General features: G+C 46.0%; 1 protein-coding gene across 2 annotated transcripts in view; it reads left to right on the top strand.

Moving 5' to 3' along the window:
* PLEKHM2 (pleckstrin homology and RUN domain containing M2) overlaps positions 1-17,818 on the top strand; it is a 68,455-nt gene extending 50,637 nt beyond the window's left edge. For both annotated transcript variants that reach the window (XM_033921919.1, XM_033921918.1), the window contains 10 exons: positions 363-453; positions 937-1,001; positions 1,892-1,980; positions 2,601-2,733; positions 3,667-3,854; positions 7,468-7,533; positions 11,565-11,724; positions 14,379-14,558; positions 15,307-15,423; positions 15,688-17,818. In XM_033921919.1, the coding sequence (XP_033777810.1) occupies positions 363-453; positions 937-1,001; positions 1,892-1,980; positions 2,601-2,733; positions 3,667-3,854; positions 7,468-7,533; positions 11,565-11,724; positions 14,379-14,558; positions 15,307-15,423; positions 15,688-15,825 (1,227 nt within the window). In that variant the 3' untranslated portion in view covers positions 15,826-17,818. The remainder of the gene's footprint in view (positions 1-362; positions 454-936; positions 1,002-1,891; positions 1,981-2,600; positions 2,734-3,666; positions 3,855-7,467; positions 7,534-11,564; positions 11,725-14,378; positions 14,559-15,306; positions 15,424-15,687) is intronic.
* Positions 17,819-21,969: the final 4,151 nt, after the last annotated feature.

The following is a 21,969-nucleotide window of genomic DNA, read 5'->3' as shown; positions in this document are numbered from 1 at the left end:
CCCAGAGAGTAGCAACATTCCATGCTCGCAATCCCCAGAGAGTAGCAACATTCCATGCTAGCAATCCAGGGCAAGCAGTGGCTTCCTCCCTGTCTGTCTCAATAGCAGACTCTGGACTTTTCCTCCAGGAACTTGTTCAAATCTTTTTTAAACCCAGCTACGCTAACTGCTGTTGCCACAACCTCTGGCAACGTGTTCCAGAGCTAACTATTCTCCGAGTAAAAAAATATTTCTCTGTAAACTGCTTTGGTTGTAAGCGTTTATCAAAACCCTGGCCCTTGACCTGTATCTCACTGTTTCAGCTGGCCATTGACTGTCTTCTTAGTTCAGGCCCTGAGTTTCTTCTTCTCTTTTCTGCACAGATGCTTCGAATGAGCACGGGTCACATGGAGGGGAATCTACAGCTGCTGTTTGTGCTCTTGACAGATTGTTACATCTACCTGCTCCGAAAAGGTAACAAGGTGCATGTGATTTCCTGGCAGTCTGTCATCCATCCTTCCACTCAGTGGCGTAGCAATGGTAGGAGGGGCCCCATGCCATCCGCTCTGCCCCTCCTACTTCTGCACTCCCCACGTCACACCTCTTTGAATCTTCACCAGCAGGCATTGGCTTTCCCTCGTGACCCGAAAGTTATTTCCGAGGGGAGCCAGGCAGGAAAAGTTGCTCACGCTGGCGATTTAAGAGGTGGGGACGGGGGCAGGGAAGGGAGGGCACAAGTGTGGTGTGGGAGAACGGAGAGGTGCTGACATCCCCCCCCCCCCCCCCGACCCCGCTCTGATGTTGAGTTTTGGATAGTGGAAGTGATCTGGAGATTTTGTGATGGGAGGAAGCCAAGTTGAGTCCATAGGATTTCTGAGAAGGCCCTGACAGGATTCCAGGCGCTTTCTGGCTTTACGGTCAGACTCCACTTTCATCTCTGTCTTTTCTTTCCATCAGGAGCGACAGACAAACCCTACATGGTGGAAGAAGCCATTTCTTACAGCGAGCTGGATTATATCTCGGTAAGCAACCCAGTCTAAATACTAAGATTCCCACCATTCCCTCCGGTAAAGCTTGAAATCATCTTGTCATCAGGGGGCCCAGTTTGGAGCCTAAGTGAGTTTCTCTGAAATGCATTTTCTTACCAAACCTTTTAGGCTTTAGACGGTATAGACATTTAAAAGAATAATAAATAAAGCGTATCTCTGAATTGCCTTTTGTGATATCGCTGTCTGTACGCAGTCTCTCTTCACTTTTTGTGCTATTGCGGTATATTCTTCTTATCACTTCCTCCTCCCCAAAATGTGGCTCTGTCTTCCTGTCGTGTTAAATTTCACCATTTTCCTATCTAGGCCAGTTTCAGTAATCTACCCCCTCTGCTTCCTCTCTCCCAATTGGTGCTAATCAGAGGGAGGGAGCAAGCAGCCAAATTATCCCCATCCCATTGCCAGCTCCACAATCCTGTAGTCCAAATAACTCAACATTTCATACGTTGAAACTGACAGACTGTAGATGACTCACGCTGGGTGTAAGAGCCCCCCTCCCCCCCACGGCTGCTTCTTTCCTGGCCTTGCACATTTTGTTTGTGGCTTTGCAGCAGTGGCGCCCCTCCCCTGCCTTCCCTTCCTCCATAACTTTTTAACTTCTCCGGCGTGACCAGCATACCCATGTCAGCGTCAGCTCGCCCTTTGATGTCACTTCATAGACGCGGGTCCCGGAAGTGACATCAGAGAGAGCGCCAATGCCAACACAGGCAGCAACCTCGCACTTCGGAAGTAAGAAAAGGTACGGGGGAAGGCAAGGGGAGGAGGGGTGCCATGCCCTTAGGAAGACCGCAACTGGGGTGGACTGCCCCTCCCCACCTCACTATACCACTTCTTTGCAGTACTATGTGTGTTTTGTCTTTCCCCAGATTGGGCTGGATCAGCAGACGGTCACTCTAGTTTGTATGAATCGCAGGCGCCAGTTTCTGCTGGACTCAGCTGATGTGGCCTTAACGGAGTAAGTAAGAGCCTGGGATGCAGCCGTTGCCTCCTCTGCCCGAGCCCCTTCCTGGTCAAGCTCATATCTCCTTGCCTTCCTTGCTTCTTTGTTTCATCGTATTAGTACCCTAAGCTGAAGTGCCTCCCTCTTGCCGGAGAGAAGTGTGAGGTGGGGAAGTTGGCTCTTTCCTCCCCTCCATTCTCCCAAAGCCTTCGTGTTGCAGCTGGCCCTGGTTTCTGAGCACACTGGCTTTGGGACAGATTCTCCATCCTTTTTGTATCTTTTTGAAGGTGCGAACTCCAGAATTGTACACAATATTCTAAATGAGGTCTCAGTACCCTGGTCCTCTCTCTGCTTCATTGCCTGCTGCTTCTCCCTGTTTGAAGGTGTGATCTCTAGAATTGTACACAACTCCAAATGAGGTCTTGGTAGAGACTTTATTTATTTGTTGGGATTAATTTTTTTTATCTATTTGTGCATTTTTGCATCCAAGGACCACCTCAAGGTGCTTTTCAGAAGAAAGCACGCAGCCACCTCCAGGGTGGAATGGTTATGTTTGCAGTTGCTTATCACTTGGAAAGTGGGTAGAATGGACAAACTGCAGATGGTGACAAGACAGGTTAATGTTTCTCCTCCAGGTTTTTTGTAGCTGCGTTGAAGTCGGCCATGGTTAAGGGTTACCGGGAGCCCCCCTACCCCTGGATCCTCAGTGACGCGACCATGGAGAAGTTGGCGCTGGCCAAATTCGTAGCCCAGGAATCAAAGTGCGAGGTAAGCATAGCCTCGGCTGTGGAAGTCTTTCGCTCAGCTGAGCTGTTTCCAGTAGCAGCTCTTTAAAAAGAAACTGAAGTGGCCTCACCTGAGCCCAACAAGGAATGTTGTCATCTGAAAAGGCCATTTTAACCCTTTTACTCATACAAGGGGTAATTTTATAACAGAGCACCTGTGTCTTTATTTTATGTGAGTAATATAAACACCTATTATTTTTAAAAAAAGGCTCCTTCAGTGACCTCCCTGGCATTCTGCCCTCTAAGTCGTTTGGTTGCGCATTTTTTGGTATGAGGCCACATAGCATCACTGGGCACCTCCTGCCCTTTTCTACCACTGCTACTGCTTTCCTGAAACAGCAGCATCAGCAAACTGAAATTCATCCATTGCGGGACCTCCCTGCACCTGTGGCTGCCAGTCTGCCCCCTCCCTCTAACGTCACTTCCTTGTTCCAGGGCAGAACTGGCAGTCATGGGTAGGTACAGGAAGGTCCCACGATGGCTGGATTTCAGTTTGTTGCTGCTGGTGGGGAGGAGAAGGGGGCAGGAAGATGGATGGAAGTGGGGTGGAGGGAGAGAAAGAGAAGGGGGCAGTGGGATGGAGGGAGAAAAAGAGAAGGGGCAGAAAGATGGATGAAAGTGGGGTGGAGGAGAGAAAGAGAAGGCGGCAGGAAGATGGATGGAAGTGGGGTGAAAGGAAAGAAAGAGAAGGGGGCAGGAAGATGGATGGAAGTGGAGAGAGAGATAAAAAGGGGCAAGATACTGAATGGAAGTGGGGTAGAGGGAGAGAGGGGAGCAGGTGGTGGATGGAAGTTAGGAGAGGAAGAAGGGGCAGATGCTGGATAGAATTGGGGAACAGAGGGGACTGCCATGTGCTCGCTTTATACTTTGCAAGTGGGTCTGGAGTTTCTGGTGATATGGACGGACTTTGTCTCAGTCTGCAGATGTTGTCACACACTTCTTCGGTCTTGTGCACTGGGAGGACCCTCTGGACCAGACGATGGGACTTGGTTGCACGTCCACTTCTTTGGAGCTACCAATCACCAAAGAAGGCGTGTTGCATTACAAGGCCAGCACTTCCTACCTGGGCAAAGAGTACTGGAAGCCCTGCTTTGTGGTTCTGAGGTCAGTAGCAGTTCTGGAAGTGGGATACAGGGAATTGAGCTGGATTGGCTCAGTGTACTTGCGTTTTAACAACATATTTGAAATATTTTCTTTTTAGAGATCAGATCACATTTTACATACAGAGATAGCAAAAAAAAAAAAAAACAATCTAATAGTTGGGCGATGCGGAAGTCTTTGTGAGCTTTGAGCTTCTAAAGAACACTTAGTAAAAACAGAGAGAAAAATATTCAGAGCAAGTGGGTGATAAAGGTATAGCTTGCTTATCTGTGGCGAGTAAAAGATGAGCCAAATCAACTTGGAAAGAAGATCTAAACTGCCCACGAAAAGCCCACAAGGTGTCCAACCAAGTGAGAGAGTTCAGTAAAAGCTCTTTTTTGATGAACAATTCTCATGAAGAACTCAAGCCTTCGTCAAGAGTCCAGATCAGATGCATCTCATACAGGTGCTTTTGTACTCCCACTTGGAGCTTTTATGTAGGTTTAGGGGAGGAACAGAGACAAAGCCATGAATAGTGCAGACGTGGCTAAAATCAAAAGTGTTAATCGAAAGGACCGGCCTACTATCAGTACCTTTAGTATCACCATTCACTCCATCACTAAGATCCCTGGGTCACTTCTATTCTTCCCTTTTGTCATTTTGGTCTCTTACCCTCTCTTTATTTGTGAAAAACTAAAAATATCTGCTTTCCTCTCCTTGCCTTTAATTCATACAATTCTCTATCTGGGTTTTCTCTAAAGAGAGTGTTTAATCCCTGGCCTTTACCCCTGATAATTTTTAGATCATCACATAAAATCACACCCAAGTCCCACTCCTTTTTCATGCACAAAAGCTCTTCACCCCCTAAACTGTACTGTTCCTTTGGGTTTTGCTAGCCCAAATGCATGACCCTGCATTTTTAAGCATTAAATCATAGCTGCCAAATTTCAGACCATTCTTCAAGATTTGCTAGGTCCTTCCTCATGTTCTTCACACCATCATCATTTAGAAACTTTGCAAATCTTACAACAGAAAAGCACTGGACTCAGGGTCTAAGAGAATTAAGGAGAATGAAAAGATTACAATTACTGGGACATTCCAATGAAAACCCATAAAAAACTTGATTCAAGAAAAGGTAACCAGACATATTGGTAAAGGAGAAAAACACCAGAATTTCAGGTTCCAAACGGTTTATTCTAAGAATCAGGCGGAGATGGGAAAGATTCCTAAATAGCAAGAAATAGTCTGAGACCAAGAAAATATTCTAGAAAGATACTTATGAGTATATATTTCCCGTTGTATTGAGAGCTACAGGCCCAATTAAAAGGAAAGTTGGACAAGTTCCTGCTAAACTGGAATGTACGCAGGTGAGGCTGGACTCATTTAGAGCTCTGATCTTTGACCTGGGGGCCGCCATGTGAGCGGACTGTTGGGCACGATGGACCCAGCAGCGGTAAAGTTACATCTTTTGAACTCCGTAATGAAGTGTGCTCTGGCTTAGGAGTAAAGCACATTTGGAGAAACTACCCCCGGGAAAAAGAATCCAGATTATAGGTACATGATGTTGGGTTCCATATTCAGGAAAAGGATTTTGGAAATAGTGTGACAATACACGGAAACCCTCAGTGGTGTCAAAACAGCAAATTAGGGCTTCTGGCTTTCCAGTTAGCCACTCAAAATCACCTGCACCCACAGCTTGACAATGATAGTGTCATCGGAGAAGGCAGCTGTTATCCCTCTGGCTTTAACAACCGTGCTCTTTCTCCCTCTTCTGCCCATAGGCCCTTTGATCTCCGGACAGACCACTATGCTTCAAAAGCTTTTGGACTTGCTGTATATTATTTGTCACCCTTCTCTGCCTTACTAAGGATAGAGGCTAGTGTTGAATTATAAATAAAGTTTGGACAGTAATTAGGACAACTCGATGCTGCCACTGTCATGAAAAAGAATCTCGATCATTGTTGCTCACAGCTGTTTCTCCACATACCTGACTAGCTGACTCATTCAAATAGACGATTAGGTTTAAGGTTTATAATCTTTTGTAAACTGCGTAGAACTTTTTGGTAACGCGGTCTATAAGTATAATGTTATGTTATGGATTAATGCGCTACTGGCCGTATTGAGGTGGAAGAAGACATCTTCTTCCTTACAGGCCCTACGGCAACAAGAGGGCATCCGCTAAAAATCAGGGGCGGGAGATTCCATGGTGACACTAGGAAGTACTTCTTCACCGAAAGGGTGGTTGACCGTTGGAATGATCTTCCACCTCAGGTAGTTGAGGCCAGTAACGTGACTGACTTTAAGATCAAATGGGATCAACACGTGGGCTCACTTCAAAGAGGAACTTAGAGGGGAGGGTTATTTGAGTGGGCAGACTTGTTGGCCGTAGGCCCTTTTCTGCCGTCATATGACTTCATCTTGGCCCTTTCCGCCTAGTGCAGAGGGAGTCTGTCTGGATAGTACCCGGGTGGGGGAGGGGGGGGTGTTTGTAAGGATGTTCAAAGTTAGTGTCCGGACAGTGCCTCGTGAATATCCCATTCAGCAGCTTTTACCTAGGTAGCAAGTGCCATTATCCAGATTAAGTGCTTCAGAATATTAACCCCTAATTGTATAAATCAGAAACCGTAATCATAAAGCCCCTATATCTCATCCCCCTCTGTGATCATATCTTCAAAACAGCCTAAGGATGCTAAAATAAAGTAAGGGCTGATAGGATGCAGTCATTGAAATACCCAGTGGGTTTCAATAAAGAACCAGAAGGAAGCGTTTTCCAGAAAGCGAGAAGGATGAACAGGAGGGAACGTAAGAAAACAAAGAGTCTTCCAGCAGAAATCAGAAGACACAAACCCGTGATAGAGACAAGGTCTTAATGAGAGAGATGACGGGAAAGGGATTGGGACTTGGATACCACCTTTTTGTAATTATTCAAAGCGGTTTACATACAGATTCTTCAAGCATTTTCCCTATCTGTCCCAGGGTGCAGCATGGGGTTTGAATCCACATCCTCAGCTGTAACCACTGCCCCTCCTCAGGGACCACAGTTCTGAAGCTAAAGGTACCAGTGACTGGCCAGTCCCTTTAATTAACATCTTCCATTGGCTCTGCACTGAGTCGACACAGTTGCCATAATAAGTGCAATGGTTTATGAACATAAGCTAGGAGGAGCAAAGGCTCCTACGTATATCCTCCACTCTCCCGTTAACAGCATCTGACTTCTGCAGGTTTCCATTTGCTTGCACTGGTGGCCTATAGATTATGCCATTTAAATCTCTCCTCCCTACAGAAGGAGTTCATTTTGGGTTTTGTTTAGAATGATTGGGACATGCTGAATGCAACTTTAATTACCCCTCCTGGGCATACTGGAGGAGTTTGGGGTGCTGAAGCACTCGCTACACCCACAGAGCTGGCTCCTATAACCTGGTTGGGGGGGGAGAGGGGCAGAATGTGATCACTGTTTTAGTCCTGGTGAATGATATGAACAGACAAGCTGCAGAGGCAGTGCTGAAAGCTGGATGATACCTGACAATTACTGACTGTCCCTCAGCTTGGAAGAGACACATAGGGTAACAGCAAGAAGTACATAGAAGGATGAGCACATTAATTCCAGGAATTATAGAGCTTTGTTTATTTCTGACAGCAATGGAATTCTGTACCAGTACCCGGATCGCATGGATGTCACTCCCCTCCTTTCCATAAACATGGGGTAAGACTATTTCCACTCCTAAATCTAGTGTACAGTGTGGTGTTTGGGAGCATGTGCTAAGGAATTTGATTTGAATGCTTCTCTGTGGAGAAGGTAATACCTTCTGCATGTAATCTTCATTCCTTATCGTCTATCCAGACCATTCCTGACAAGTGGGTATATGCACTTCTGCCACCAGAGGGAGACATAGAACTTCTGACTTATGTTACTGTATAAGGTTCTGTGCAGCCCTGAGATTTCAAGAGAATGCTCCTGGGCTGCAAAACTCAGAAAGCTCAATCTTGGAGTCTCTCACTGAAGATCTCTCGTCATCATTGCTGGCCACAGCAGTCAATGCAAAGATACCAGGGTTTTTCAGTTGAAGAAAGGAGCCATTGACAATGGGATTGCCTGCATTAGTCCCAAGGGCTATTGTACGTTTTCATCAGTGGCATCCGATAGGCCATGTACGTCTCTTTGTGCTATTTAGGGGTCCAAGGGAGGGTGAAGATGGCTTTTGTAGGCAGGTGGCTCAAGAAGGCCATCACCTCAGCGTACTTGCTCAATGGTAGCCTAGAACTGGAGGTGTTGAAGGCTCATTCAAAAAGGCTTTGCGCTAGGCTGAGCATTCTCTGATTTCTCTTCAGGATATTTGCAGAGAAGCAACTTGGTTGTCTCTTCGTTTGATTGTGAAATATTACAGGCAAAAAAAGATACCTCTGTGTTGCTTAGGGCCTGTCTGTTACCCACCCTTGTTGAGTATTGCTTTAGTACTTCCCACTCTATTGGGAATAGTCTGGAGAGATGATGAGGAAGAAGTTAGATCTTCTTACCTGCTAATTTTCTTTTCTTGAATCTATCCAGACCATTCCCAAACTTACCTGGGGGACATGTCTGTGGACAGCATGCTTGGTTTTGGGGCTGAACATTTACCTGATCAGTTTTAGAATCAGAAATTCCTTTCATGTTCGTTGATGGAAGATTTGGATTGTTGCCTTCCTCGGGATAATTTGGGTTCTTCTTGTCCATGTTCTTGTTCTCTACCATTCGCTTTACAGCAGAAATATTGGCTATCTCAGGGCTGCACAGGACCTTATACAGTGACATCAGTCAGTAAGTCTCCCTCTGTTGGTAGGAGTGCATATATACCCACTCGTCAAGAAAGGTCTGGAGGGACCCAAGACAAGTAAATAAGCAGCTAAGGTCAAATGTCTGCCTCCTTGTTTGGATAACTTTGTATTAAGATCAATCCCTGCCTCTCACCTGTCCACAACAAGATTGATAAAGCTGATAAAGGTCATTTGTGTCTAATGCAAAAGAACAAGTTTGAAGCTGTCATTCTATCAGTATTTCCATCTGAGGGCACCAAGCACATTGCAAAAAATGTTGGGAGAACTACCGACCTCTTTTACGAAAGCCAAAGTAGGGATTACCATATGCTAATGGTAAAAGCAGTGGTTTAGGGCCAGATTCTCTAAGCTCTGACACTACAATAAAAAAAAAAAAAAAAAAATACCTTGGTGAGAGCAATTTTTGTTTTACTGGTGATTCTTTGCATAGTAGCGTGAAAATTATATGCATGCTATGTGTGCGGAAAATCGCCGGTAAAGGGGGAGGAGGAGCTGTGCGCAGAAGAAAAATCGCTAGCGCAGCTCCTCCTCCTGCCTGTCAAAAAACCCAGCCCCTGCTCTACCTGCCTGAACTGGCAAGCAGGGAGAACAGGGGCTGCTTTTTTTATGGACAATGCTGTTGTGTGTGCACAGCACACATACAAGAACTGCACCTATCTCCCCCCCCTTGGATAACAAGCTTCCTCCCCCAACAGCCCCCCCTCCCACTACCACACAAGCCTGGTGGTCTAGTGAGCCATCCCGCCATCCCCAGAATCCACCTCTGAACCTTCCTCTTACCCTTTTTAGAAGACCAGCAGGAGAAGTGCTCATTTTATGTATCAGGGAGGGGCCTAAGGCCTGGATTGGCTCAGATGCGTAAGACCCCTCCTATGAGAGAGGCCTTAGGTTCCTGGGCCAATCAGTCTTAGGCCCCTACTTCCTAATGCATTCCAGGGTGCACCGGGAAGGGGAAGAGGCGGGCCTGCTGGCGGGAAGGAGTAAGCTCCCTTCCTGCCGGTCTTCTAAAAAGGTACAAGGGGGCTTGTGTGGTGGGAGGCTGCGGAAGACTGTCGGGAAGGGGGAAAGCTTGCAGTTGGGGGGGGGTTGGCCCACTAGAATACCAGGCTTGGGTACACACACAACAGCTGCACCCAATGTTATTAAAAAGCCTGCAGCAGGAAGGAGTGGGTATCCTTCCTGTCGATCTTCCACATGGGACTATCAGGCTTTTTGGGGTTACAAGGGATTTGGGACATGGCAGGTCTGAGCTGCTTTATTTTCCTCTCAGTGCCTGAGCCAATCAGCGCTCAGGCACTAACAGGAAAGTAAGGCTACAACAGCTAAATATCAGCCCCAATTCCTCATAAATGGAGGGGCGTTTTTTTATAAGAATCACCCGGAAAGGTCATTTTAATATTAATGACCTCAATCGGAGGCTGCTAGAAAGCACAGAAAAAACCACGTTGAGCTGTTTAAATAATCGGGCGGTAAAATGCGTGCATTTCACGATGGTTTTGCGCCATCGTTAAATGCTTCTTAGTGCGCAGACTGAGGTGGGGATTGATGGGGTCTGCATGAAGCCAGTTAAGTGCCTTTGTGAAGAGTAGTTTCAGCGTATAAACTGAACTGGGGTTAGGTCTCATGATAATGGTTACAGCTGCTTCTCAAGTCTTCAGTCCTGACCCCCAAACTGGGTCAATATATCTGCTCCCTCTTCCTCCTCCGGGCAGCAGCAAGAGGGGCAGAACAGTCTCGGACTATACCAGTGTCCTGGAACTGGATCACAGTGCAGGCAGTCTTCTGTATACACAGGCCTCTTCTTTTTTTGGGGGGAGGGGGCACTTTCTGTCATGTGCTTAGTCTGTACAGCTATGACATGCTGTCTTAACATGCGGAAATCCTCCTGTGAATGATTGTTTCTTCAGTGAATGCTCCTTGATCTCCAGTGATGAGCCTTGGCTGTATCATTTTCTATGAATCTCTTAAATGGCAGAGAGACCCTTTCATCTGTCAGTTTTAATAAAATGTAAGGATGGTCGCACCCCCACAATGTTAGGTGGTAGGGGTTAAGTGAAATGCGCACTGACCAACGCCAGGTCCCAGGTTCAGTTCCCTCGCCGATGACTCACCAGGAAGTAGAATCAGAGGCACAGCCAGAGGTTTTTGCATAAAGAATATATTATAGAAATAGTCTTAAAGAAAAGCAATATTTATAATCATTACAATTAAGTAGAGAGTATTACACTTAAATAGAGAGCCCAGCAGTTCCCCTGCCTTACAGAGTCCAGAAGGAATTGAGTGTGAAGTTTCAGGGAAAGGCAGAGAGAGGGGGATGGGGTGATGTTTCGTGTTCCATAGATAAAGAGAAGGATAGATAGAGAGACCTCAAGAGAGAACCAGAGTGCCAAGCCAAGAGATAGCTAGGTAGAAAGAGAGAGAGAGAGAGGGTCAAGACCCCTCTCCTGATAGCTCCATAGAAAAAGAGATAGATATTGATAGAACAGAGAGCAGGCTTTTATACCTTGGAATCTTATTCTGAATAGAGAAAATATTGTATCTCCCAGTATCTTTCTGTTTAGAACTTGCAAACTGTTTGAGACAATGGTCAATTTAATTGACAAAGGAGAGTGTGACATCTGCAAGCATGGTGATGGGATTAAGTCTGGCTTGATCTGTGCACCATTGTCCTAAGCACTCTCTTAATCAGACATTAACACCTTTTAGCTAGTCATGATTCAATCAGGGAAACTTAACACAGTCTCCCTGCCTTACAGAGTCTATCTGCATTCCCATGCCAGGGTCAGATTGATATAATTTCCCATAGGCTTTTGCTGACATAAGTAATGCCAACTAAAATGCTGAATGGTAGCGACAGCTAGGCTGACATCATCTTGTGAGGAGTAATGAGTTTGACAGCCTTTTGTTTCTGCCCATATACAGAGGAGAGCAGTGTGGCGGCTGTCGGAGATCGAACACAACAGAGCGTCCACATTCCTTCCAGGTCATCCTGACAGATCGACCCTCGCTGGAGCTCAGTGCCGGAGACGAGGAGGAGATGGCTGACTGGATGCAATACCTGTGCCAAGCTGTGTCAAAAGGGGTTAGAATTACACTGCAGCTTTTGGGGACACAATGCTGATCGTAAAGAAGGGGATGCTGAGTACTCAAGAGCGGGGTGGACAAATAAGAATTTAAAAGTTGGGCCTTGCAGGGTGAAATGTGTTAAGGCAGCCTTCTGGAAAGGGTCCAGAGAAGAGCGACTAAGGGGCTGGAGGAGTTGCTGTACAGCGAAAGAGTAGAGAAACTGGGCCTCTTCTCCCTTGAAAAGAGGAGATTGAGAGGGGACATGATCGAAACAAGGTACTTAGTAGATAAGACATCAAAGTGTTTCGGAAAGAAATCAAAACATTTCTTTTCAAAAAACACGTCCTTACTTAATATTCCCCTCCCCAATCGCACATGCACTCTCCCCAGCAAATATCCCCTTGAACCTCATTTACGAAAAAATATCCAAACTCCTAAATAAGCATCTCCCTTAGGTATCCACTCAACTGATTCCTTCAAAGTTAGGTATCTTTCTTCAGTTGCCTATATTGTTTTCCCCACTGAACCTTGTAACTACTTGAACCCTGTCAAGTTATTCTATCGATAAATCCAGATATCTTATACTTGTATTTCTATACCACAACATGTAATTTACTTAAATCATTGTAATGGAATTCTCTCAGTAATGTCCTGATCTCTTTTAACTGTAATCCGCTTAGAACCGCAAGGCACAGGCGGAATAGAAATCACAAATGTAATGTAATGTAATAAGGGCAGGTTGTTCACCCTCTCCAAGGTAGGGAGAACAAGAGGGCACTCTCTAAAGTTGAAAGGGGATAGATTCCGTACGAACGTAAGGAAGTTCTTCACCCAGAGAGTGGTAGAAAACTGGAACGCTCTTCCGGAGTCTGTCATAGGGGAAAACACCCTCCTGGGGTTCAAGACAAAGTTAGACAAGTTCCTGCTGAACCGGAACGTACGTAGGTAAGGCTAGTCTCAGGGCCATCGCGTGAGCGGACTGCTGGGTACGATGGACCACTGGTCCATTCTTATGTTCTTATGGATCTGGCCTTTATGACTGGATTTTTAAACTTAAAGTCTTGGGAACCTCTGATAAGAGACCGGGTACATTCGATTGGACCTGAGAAGTCTGAAACTGTTTCTGTAAAGTGATTATGGGGTTGGGGTGAGGGATGTCAGAGTAGTTGAGTGGAATTTAGTTTTTCAATGGAAGGAGCATCTGGGAATTTCCTTAACAGTTGTATTTTAAAACAAAGATTTGAGTGTTTGGATGTTTAATCATATATTTGAAGCTTCTTAATGGTTATTTGTACCTGTTCTTTTTTTTTTTGTTTTAAAAATATCAGTAAAAAGAGTTTAAAAGTTTCAGACTGGCTCGGTGGAAGGCCCTGGTTTTAGGGCTAGATGCACTAAAGTCAGCGACTGTCACTAAACCTGTTTTCACAGCTTTAGCGATGATTGCTTTTACCCACAAAACAGCTCACCCCGTGATTTTCCCCTTGATCGCCCATTTTCTGATCTGGCCATGCAAAGTAGCCAAGCGATTGATGCACTAACATCGCTTGGCTATGCAAAAAAAAAAAAAAACAACCAAACCAAACCAGGGACCTTAGGCATCTGAGCCAATCAGAGCCTTAGGCTCCTCCCCATACATCACATGGTGCACCGGGGAGGGGAAGGCCCATTATTTTCCATGGGTGGGGCTTGGAGCTGGAGGGACAGCTCCTAACATCTAGCAAAGGTACGGAGGGGTTCGGGAGTGGGCATCCCTCCTGCCTTTTTTTTGGGAGGGGGAAGGGTAGAGGAAGTTTGGGGGTCCAGGACCAGGTGGGGGCATGGCGCAGTGGTATTTGGCCAGGCTGGAGGGAGTAAGCATCCCTCCTGCCATTTTCACTGCCATGGGAGGATTGTTGGGGAGGGCCATCAGCGCAGGGGGCTCTTTTCTTTTATTTTAATGGGGCAGATTGTGCGTAACATACGCACAACATCTGTGCCATTAAAAAAAGAAGCCCTATCACTGCTGTTAGGTCTCTGCGCATGTGTTAATTTCTCACTGAGCGACTGATCTGTCGGGTTTTCATGCAGATGATTTGTACCTCCGTGCAAATCATTCGCATGCAAAGTTGGTAGTGCATCGATCGCTGTTCCACAATGACTATAGTGCATCTAGCCCTTAGTTCCTAGTTCGGGTCTTCCCCAATGGTTGCACTTACTAGTTGGGGTTTAGAACCCATGATTACACAGTTTGAGAAGGAGCCCCAGGGCCTGGCCCTGGCTAAGTACAGCCTCTGCAATAGCTAGACTAGATAACTTGGGAGGGGAAGTAAAATAAGAGAATGAAAGTGGCACTGCCCAGGCCCAGCTCTGGTTCTGATTGACTCTGGAGTAGCACCTCTAGAAAGTGACAAACAGGGGTGATGTATGTAAAAATGTCTCTAACAAAGCTTTACTGGTGCACCCCACTCCATTACCAAAACCCTCAACTAAACAATGCTAATGCACCTCACTCCTGCTCTGCCAGTACCTTATTCCTGCTCTGCGTTACTTCTGTTACTCCCCCAGACACACACAGATTAAAGTCGAAGACTATGTCATTTCTCATACCTTGACTGCTGTGGTCTCCACAGGAATCCTGAATATTTTTCTGAAGGCAAAGGTGGGGATTAATTCATTGCCTTCTGGTTTTAGGTAATCCCTCAGGGTGTGGCTCCCATTCCGTGCCTTCCGTGCTGCCTTGTGATAACAGAGGACAAGGCCTTCACATGCCATGAGGACTGTCAGACCAGCTTCTTTCGTTTGCTGGGCAGTGTTGAACTAGCTGACATCGTTTCCATTTCTACAGAGACTGCCAAAGAGTACTGTGTCCTGGTGAGTTCACACTCAGGTTTTAGGGAACCCTAGAGTCTATTCTGGTGACTCACACTTTGTGTTTTAGGGAGCCTGTAATGTGTCCCTGTGATTCACTCTTGTGTTTTAGGGAGCTCTGTAATGTGTCCTGGTGAGTTCACGCTCAGATTTTAAGGAGCCCTATAGTGTGTCCCTATGATTCACTTTGTGTTTTAGGGAGCCCTGTAATGTGTCCCCGTGATTCACTCTTGTGTTGTGGGAGCCCTGTAATGTATCCTGGTGAGTTCACACTCAGGTTTTAGGGAACCCTAGAGTGTATTCCGGTGACTCACACTTTGTGTTTTAGGGAACCCTAGAGTGTATTCCGGTGACTCACACTTTGTGTTGTGGGAGCCCTGTAATGTATGCTGGTGAGTTCACACAGCTTTATATAGCAGAGAGGTGCACAGTAAAGGGAGTTTAGCTCTGTAATTGCTGAAAATACTCCAGGTTAAGAGCATCACAAAAAAATGAAGGGCATCTGGACCCTTTACCATGAAGGGGTCTTGTTTCTGGGTGCGTGTCGATTGGGGGAGTTTTTCTGTGCATTTGTATGCAGTTTTAACCCTCCGTTGCCCGCACTATAAGCTACAAAGTGTACATGGTGAAGTGTTGTGTACTTTGCATCTGCTCGGGCTGCTCAAACATGAAGCAAACATTTTATAGAAGGATTCAGAACTGCTAGTTTTACGCTACTTCTGATTTCAGATTCTTTTCTGGTTCTTTGCAGGAGTTCGCTCAGGATCGCAAGCAGTTCCTACCATCCTGGTTCTTATATTTTAGCTGCATTACGGAGCTGGAACGCTTCCTGACTGCACTGAACACAGTCTGGAAAAAGATGTATCAGGTAAAGGTGCCAGACAGACCTACTGAGCTGTGTGTTCTTATATTATGTATCCGGGTTACTCTCTTGCTTGAAACCTGCACCTTTGTCCCTTCTGTTTCGTCGTATCATCTGCTGATCATCCCTCACAGCCCTATCCATTTTGCTGTGTGGCACACGGCAGGAGTTAAAGATATCTGCCTGGTATTTTTTATTTCTGTCACACAGCAAGGCATGTAAGACAGTGCTGGTGTCTCGTTTCATTGACTCGTGCTCTCTCTATCCCAGGTTGATCTTCTGCACAAGCTTATTGAGGAATCCTCTGTCAAGAAGAAATGTGAGGATGCGCTGGACCTGATCCATAGTACCTGGCAGCGAAGTGACAGTCTGCAGCGTGGCCGCTCCCCTCGGGATCCCTGGTGCTAAACAGAGACCCTACAAAAGTGTCTGCAACTGGGGAGAAAAGCCCAGGGCAGCCCTGGGACCTCCTTCTTTGCTGCCCTTCACATCTGAGAGCAGGCTAACTCCAGTGCTTCCAAGGCATGGGAGAACGCAGCTCTCTGCCCCTCGTACCAGGAGCCCGTGGAGCAGCCTGACTGCGATAGGGAGCGGACACTGCAAATAATTGCATTTTGGTTCCACTTGCTTCCATTCATTTTGGAAGAGGAAAGGCATGGTTTTATACTGAGCTATATATATATATATATATATGTGAATTTGTATATGTGTATATACTGTAGTTATAATTCAGCTTTTCTAAGCTCTTATTTCAAAGCCTGCATGCTGCACCCTGGCAAGCCCTGCCATAACTGCTTTTTCTGGAGAGAGGGAAGGGGGCGCGTGCTGAGAGAGGAGGCAGACCCCACTGTGACCCTCTGCTTGCTTACGCAAGGACAGCCATCATGCCTTGTCCTCTAAATCTAGAGGCTTCTGTGCACCCTAAATACCAGTTGTAAAGTTACAACAATACAAGTGTACTTGTAGACGAAGCTGTAAGGAATTGCACATTCTCTCCTGGTTTCCATGTATGCAAAGATTTTTTCATTCTTAACCTAGAACCATAGAAAACAAAGGCAGATCAAGAAAATGCATTCTACAACCACTAATCTGTACAATTCCTTCCTCTCAGAGAAAGTGACACAGCTAAAGACCAAATGGCCTCTCCTGTCTGGCCATCCACACCTACTAATCCCTTCCTCTCTCCCAGATGTACTCTGTGTATAGAAACATAGGATAAAGGCCGCACGTCTGTAAGTCTGTCCCCTTACTCTTTATGATGAAGACCGCTGGCCATTTTAGTTGCCTTCCTCTGGACCGACTCCATCCTGGTCTCCCGTTTTCTGCTGGCCATTCCTCTCCCTGTCTGCACAAGAGTTTCATGTTCCCATATATTCGTTTCTGTAGATATGAAGGGACCTCTGAGACTTGTCTGTAACCCTTTTAAACTGGCCACTAATCTTGCTCAGTTGAGACCTGATTCGATTGTTCTCGTAGGCTTTCTGTCTCCATGGCTGGCGGTTGCTGAGGCCCATTAGCAATTTGTGTGAGGGGAGTTTTGCTACAGGTGTGTTCTGGTTTTCTCTCACCGTATTTAATACTGAATAGAGTCCTTCCTAGTGCAGGCCACTGGATTCCAAGGAGCTCCCGGGACTCTGGCCTGGGCAAACTCTGCTCTACATGACGGCAGATAAAGGCCAAATGGCCCATCTAGTCTGCAAATCCGCAGTAACCATTATCTCTTTCTGTCTCTGTTTATATCTGTAACCTGTAATGGAAACAGCTGAACCATTCAAACATTTTAAGAAAGAGACGCACAAAACAGATCCCATAAAAATAACAGCAGTATCAGAGCTGTTGTTGCTTCAAGGGGAGCAGAAGGTATGAACAGTTTTCCCTGGAGTTTTTTTTAAAACATTTGTAATCGTTTCAAAGAGAGAGGAAAACTCATTAGTGACTTAGGCCCAGATTCTCTAGCCAGCGCCAGGAGGCAACCAAGCTCACAAAACACTGTTTAAACAATGTTTTTAACTGAGTGTCAAGGCACCTAAAAAATCATCGCCAGAATCGCGCCTCCGTTGGGCGCTTTAAGGTGCCTAATGGCAGAAGTGGCGATTTACATCAAAGGTAGGCGCCTGAAATGTAGGCCTGGAAAACCCTGGCATGAGTCTGTTTCCACGTGATTGACATGCGATCGGCGGTGACAGAATCCGGGCCTAAGCGCATTGGTGGAACTGAGCTCTGCTTGTTGAATCGCTGCTAACGGGTGAAATGGCGCTGTGCGTTCTGACACCTCTTCCTTCCCCCTTCTCGTGTTCCTGCACAACCAGACCCTGGGAGAAATGAAAGTAAAGAGCCCCCCCCCCAAAAAAAAAAAAAAAAAAAACCAAAAACTAATTGTGGAACTCTCTTGGTGCCTCCTATCTCGCATCTAAGAACATAAGAACATAAGAAATGCCTCTGCTGGGTCAGACCCGAGGTCCATCGTGCCCAGCAGTCCGCTCACGCGGCGGCCCAACAGGTCCAGGACCTGTGCAGTAATCTTCTATCTATACCCCTCTATCCCCATTTCCAGTAGGAATTTGTCCAATCCTTTCTTGAACCCCAGTACCGTACTCTGCCTTATAACGTCCTCTGGAAGCGCATTCCAGGTGTCCACCACACGTTGGGTAAAGAAGAACTTCCTAGTATTTGTTTTGAATCTGTTCAGATGACTCCTCTTGCTCTCTCCAATCAGACCCTTCATTTGCAAGTAGCAGTGAGTTTTTATCCCATTGGTATTCTGCGTTTTATACACCCCTCCCCCTCCTTCCCCTGAGCCAACCTAACATAAATCAGGTGGGCACATTGAGAAAAGAGTACTTGGCTGGCAGCCGTCATTGATCCTGACACTAACCACTACTTCTACTAATCATTTCTATAGCATAGTGATGTAATGTAAGAGACAATCCCTGCTCAGTAGAGCTTACAATCTAATCAAAACAGACAAGCAGGGCGTCTCTGAGAAAATGATATAGCAGTCATGGGTACTTAACGAGTGAGTGGGAGTTAGGGGTTAAAAGCAGCCTCAAAAAAGTGACTTTTAGCCTAGATTTGAACACTGCCAGAGACAGCTTGATGTACTGGCTCAGGCAGTCTGTTCCAGGCAAATGGTGCCGTAAGAGAGAAGGGGGGGAGAAGGGTGTCACTGTTAAGTAGGATGTAGCACAGAGTCTATGAACAGAGCATGGCAGACCTGGCTCACTTCTACCTAATCCAGTGTGTGGCTTTCAGTGTCGAGCTATGTTCGTAAGGTTAGCAGCACCTGCTTGCCACCAATGTGCTGCTCTGACTTTCTCAAGTCCAGACAATGGCCTGGATGATGCACTAAAGATACCGACTGGATCGCTGTTGGCCAATTCTACAGGAGCGATTGATGCTCTATCAAGTTTGCATATAAATGATTTGCGTGGAGGCTTGACCAATCAGTATTCTGGATACAGAGGGAGGTGCCTAAGGCCTGACTGACTCAGACGCCTAAGGGAGGGGCCTTAGGCAACTGAACCAATCAGGGCCTTTGACCCCTCCTCATGCATCACATGATGAACCAGGGAGGAGAAGGCCCATCATTTAGGACTGGCGGGCATGAAGCAGGAGCCTCAGAGCGGGCTTTTTTTCTAACTTTTTAAAAAAGGTACGTGGGGGTTCAGGGGGGACAGTGGCTCGAGGGTACCTGGTGCAGGGGGGGGGGGGCATGGCACAGGTATGTTCTGCATGGCAAGAAGGAGTGGGCATCCCTCCTGCCAATTTTCTGTCATGCCGTGTATATAGAGGGTCATGGGGGGGGGGTGTCATCGGCAGTGGGGAACTTTTTTTTTTTTTACGGGACAGATATTTTGCATGTGCCAGTGAAAAAAAGTCACCTGTCAGTTTTTCCGATCGCTAAAACTTCTTTTTATTTTTTAATGGCATCAATTGTGTGGGACTTTAGCTTATTTACATGGCTGGATTGGAAAATGGGCGATCCTCTTTTATTTTTTACTCTTCCCCCTCGCTATTGTTCTTTCTATTCATGTCTTCTCTTATATTCTAATAAATAACAATTGTAGTTCTGCCCTTCTTGCCTTATGTATCTGTCAGTTAAACCCATTATATTTCATGACTAAATTCCTATACCTTATACCTTTTTTAAATTTGTAAATTGCTTAGTAAAGTAAATAAGCGATTCATCAAGACAAAATCAAACTTGAGGGGGAAAACACGCAGCGAGTCATTTTGTGAATCGGGACGGTAAAAGCGACACTCGCTGACTTTAGTGCATCCAGCCCAATATTCTGAGAAATCTGTTTCCCTGTCGGTCAGATCTGAGAAAAAAAGTTCTGAATGTGTTTCTATGTAGAAATGACACAAGTGAAGGAGAAAACAAAACCTTCAACAGGGATTGCAACCCAAAAGTTTGAGAGGAAAAAAAGACCTCAGACCTCATAATCTAAGTAGCACTCAATGAACGGGTTGTGTGATCTGTGGATAAGTTGGGAAGTGACATTTTTCCTGTCCAGTATTCAGTGCATCAGAGGCTGGTGCCATGGATGCTCTCACATGGATCTGCAAATATCCCAGGCCCTCCTTCATAGTGGCCCCTGCCAAACACATTTCCATCTGTTCTGTGTTCCAACATTAGTTTCGTTGTAGGGCTGAGGATTCTGGGATTGTGCACATGCTTTTACTGGTTTTGGGCTCAGTTGGCAGACATGCTTTGATGGTTCTTGCGGGAAGTAAGTGGACATGACTCAGCCGTTTGTGGGTACAGCCCCCCAGGCACGCTTCAGATGGATGTTGGCACTGAGGGCATAGATAGGCTGTATTTATAGCATCATTCTTATGCCATGGTCTCTTTATGCTATATAACTATATGTAAATATATAGATATACACATGCAAGACAGCTGTAAATATGTTAAGCTAATAAAGTGAGAGATTTGGAGGAGGATTGGACTGATGTGCATCTTAATTCTTTGAGAATCTTCTTCCCGCCATGAAGTTGAAAGGCTCCAGTTCTATTTATTTCAATTCAGAATGGATGATAAATTCTGTAAAACAATTTCCAAAGTGACAACCCAAGTGTAATAATGTAATTGAACCTATTTTGCATCATTCAGCAAATCCTAAATGGAAAAGAAGCAACCAGAATCATTTGACAATGTGGGACCAAAATAGCAGAAGTCCGCTGTTAGAAACGCTTGGCCGCTTTCATGTATTTTTAAAGTGACACAGTGCTTCACGCTATTCTCAGCTTATTCTATGCCACAGAGAAGACACAATTATGGATCTCGGAAGAGATTTGTATCCTCGGATCTCGGTGGCAGAAGGTTTAGGAGTCCTTAACAACTGTATGGAAATATTGAGGTATATCCCCCCTACCCCCCAAAATCAGAAGCATAGTAGCCAAGTTTTGATGTCGGGGGAAGCAGACTTTTGCACGGCATCAGTTGATGTTGTCTGGGCAGCAGTGCCAGTGGTGCTTTGGTTCTGGTGGGCAGGGATTAATACAGGCTGCCACTGCTGTGACCAAGTTACGTCAGGAGACAGGACACACAACCCACCTTTAACAGATTTTCAAGTTGTGACCACTCCTTCCTCTGCTAGATACCCTGACCCATTAGCCTTAGTTCCAGTCTGCCCCTGCTGTGGGTTCCACTAAATTTGTGTCCCCTCGCCCTTACCTTTGGTGACAGTTTGACACAAGTCTCACCACCCAGCCACTCACTCTTCTCCCAACGCAGAAGTATCCCTCCTCTCCGCCTACCAGCAGTGGCTCTGGGTCTGTCTTAGTGTCATAGGAGCCAACTTTTTTAAATGACTGGGAGTGCTAAACCCCAATGAGTTTGCCCTTCAACTAAAGAACGCCTCAAAACTCCTACTCCCATTACTTACCAAACTACCCCCCCCAGATCAGATCCCTCGAAGGGCTCCTGAACTTTAGGAAAGCAAAAACGCCACTTCACCTAATCCCTTGACTACTACTGTATGTTTAAAAGAGAAATGTACATTGCAACTTCACCCTGTGTTTCCCTGAAAATAAGACACTAGGGCTTATTTTAGAGGAATGTCTTTTTTTTTTTTTTCATATACAACAATCATCTCTCCCTTCCTCTCCTCCACCCCAATTCTTCCTCTTTCCTATCTCTCCCCCACCCCCCATGTGCAGCATCTTTCCTTGCTTCTCACCCATCCCCTTGCGCAGCAGCGGTGAGGCCTCCAAAAAGAGCGGCAGCACTCTGAATGGGCCTTCCCTCTTTCTATCCCTCCCATCCCTCTGTGTAGCAGAACCCCACCAACCCTCCCACCATGAGCCTGACATACCTCCAAAACACTGGTGGCGGCAGCAGCTTTGACCAGGCAATCCTCTATGCCAGGGGTGTCAAAGTCCCACCCTCGAGGGCCGCAATCCAGTCAGGTTTTCAGGATTTCCCCAATGAATATGCATGAGATCTATGTGCATGCAACTAGATCTCATGCATATTCATTGGGGAAATCCTGAAAACCCTAGCCCTATCACTGCAAGGTCTCTGCATATCAGTCTCTCGGATTTCTG

This window comes from Geotrypetes seraphini, chromosome 15, assembly GCF_902459505.1.
Source record: "Geotrypetes seraphini chromosome 15, aGeoSer1.1, whole genome shotgun sequence".
Lineage (NCBI taxonomy): Eukaryota > Metazoa > Chordata > Amphibia > Gymnophiona > Dermophiidae > Geotrypetes > Geotrypetes seraphini.
This window is presented reverse-complemented; position numbering and strand designations above follow the sequence as displayed.